Source organism: Pterocles gutturalis, unplaced genomic scaffold (genome assembly GCF_000699245.1).
Source record: "Pterocles gutturalis isolate BGI_N339 unplaced genomic scaffold, ASM69924v1 scaffold12655, whole genome shotgun sequence".
NCBI lineage: Eukaryota > Metazoa > Chordata > Aves > Pterocliformes > Pteroclidae > Pterocles > Pterocles gutturalis.
This window is the reverse complement of record NW_010143521.1, coordinates 20,291-22,037: the sequence shown is the minus strand read 5'-3', so window position 1 is coordinate 22,037 and position 1,747 is coordinate 20,291. Positions and strand designations below refer to the sequence as shown.

The 1,747-nt window shown below is 43.3% G+C and overlaps 1 protein-coding gene across 1 annotated transcript; it reads right to left on the bottom strand.

The window, feature by feature from the left end:
- Positions 1-201: 201 nt before the first annotated feature.
- On the bottom strand, positions 202-1,272 carry LOC104470006 (C-C chemokine receptor type 5-like). Its single transcript, XM_010084775.1, has one exon. It carries the CDS (start codon positions 1,270-1,272, stop codon positions 202-204), a length of 1,071 nt encoding a protein of 356 aa, XP_010083077.1.
- Between the last annotated feature and the right edge of the window lie 475 nt (positions 1,273-1,747).

The window sequence follows — 1,747 nt, the reverse complement described above, 5'->3', positions numbered from 1 at the left end:
TATCTAGGTAGCTAATTTGATACATCATTTTGATTTATGTACAAATACCCAAATGCATGAGCAAGTACAAACTTTGGTAAATATGTGTTTTGTCATCCTTTGCAGCTGCCTTAGAGCCAGTATCCAGAACAGATCATGCAGGCTTTCATCACAGACTTGATTTCATAAAAGTCAACTCCATTTTTTTTCTCTAGACACAATTTACAACGCAGCAGACACTTCTTGTTCTCCAGTAGATTGTGTGTAGGTGGAGCTAGCCCGCTCAGCTGTGTCAACATAGAAAACGGGACAGTATTTAGAGAAGTGGGATGCAATCTGCTTTCGGAAAAAAGTGTGAAGATACTTCCTAAATTTTTCTCCAGCAAAGGCATAAATTACAGGGTTGATACAACAGTGGATCATTGAGATTGTTTCTGTCACTTGGGTTGCTTTGTGCAGTTGACCACTGCCTTCACAAGTAGTGATGGAAAATGTACCTTGAAAATCACGCAGGAGAATGCAAATGTTGTATGGTGCCCAGAAAAAAAAGTAGACAATCATGATGATAAAAATAAGCCTGACTGCTTTATGTTTCTTCTCATTTCTACATTGCAGTAATGTCTTTATAATTTGCGTGTAGCTGCAGACCATAATTAACATTGGAATAACAAGTCCCAGGATGTTCATTTTTAAGGTCAGGAATTGCTTCCATACATTTCTCTGCTCTGGTGGATAATGAGCACTGCAAGTGTAACGTGAATTTTCCTTTTGAGTTTTGTGAAATACTATCCCAGGAACAGAAGCAAAAATAGCAACAGCCCAAGTGACAACACTGGTGAGGATGCCGTAGGTGACTGTCCTGGCTTTTAAAGCAAACACTGCGTGCACTATGGCCAGATACCTGTCTAGGGTCAGCAGGATTATGAAGAAGATGCCACTGTAGAAGCCCAGGAGGTAGACACCTGAGAGAATTCTACACAGCGCCTCCCCAAAAATCCAGTCATGAACAGCGTAATAAGCCCAAAAAGGGAGAGAAAATACAAACAGCAAATCAGATACTGCCAAATTGAGCAGGTAGATGTCAGTCATACTCTTCAATCTCTTGTATTTTACCAGGATGAGGACAACAAGCATGTTGCCTATGAGGCCAAGTATCACCACCAAAGAATAAAGCGGTGGCAAAAATTTTGCTGCAAAATGCTTTTCTTCAGTTCCCATGCATGGTGCTGAATCACCGTAGTCAAATTCTGTTGTCAGTGGCCACTCGCCTGAGTCTATGGTATAGTTCTCCATGGTGTGTTGGTCTAGAAAGGAAGAAAAGCATGTTAAACTAGAGGAAACTCCAAGATTTGGGCTGTCCAAAGTCTCTGTCTCTCCAGTTTTGATTTGGGGACTGTTGGAGGGACTGGGCTTCCCTTACAAGAAGCAGTCACAGCCTGGGAGGTCAGGGCACAGCAGAGCTGTGAAAGCCCTCAGGCAAGTGCTGTTAGAGTGGGAGCAGGTAAAGGTTTAGGACTTCGATGGCAGCCCTTCTTGTCACCAAACTCTCTGCCTTTCCCCAGTCCCTGCTAGGACTGTGAGCCAGACACAGAAGCATAGATTTGTGTAATTTGGTCTCTGAAAAGTCAAGGAGATCTGCCTTCTCACAGGCCCCCAGAGAGAATGGAAGAATTCCTGTGTGTCCCATGAGAAACTGTGAAGCGGATTTTGTCAAGACAGGTGTCAGAGGGTCCAAATGTGCTTCCTGGTCACTTAGTGGGGAAGTGAA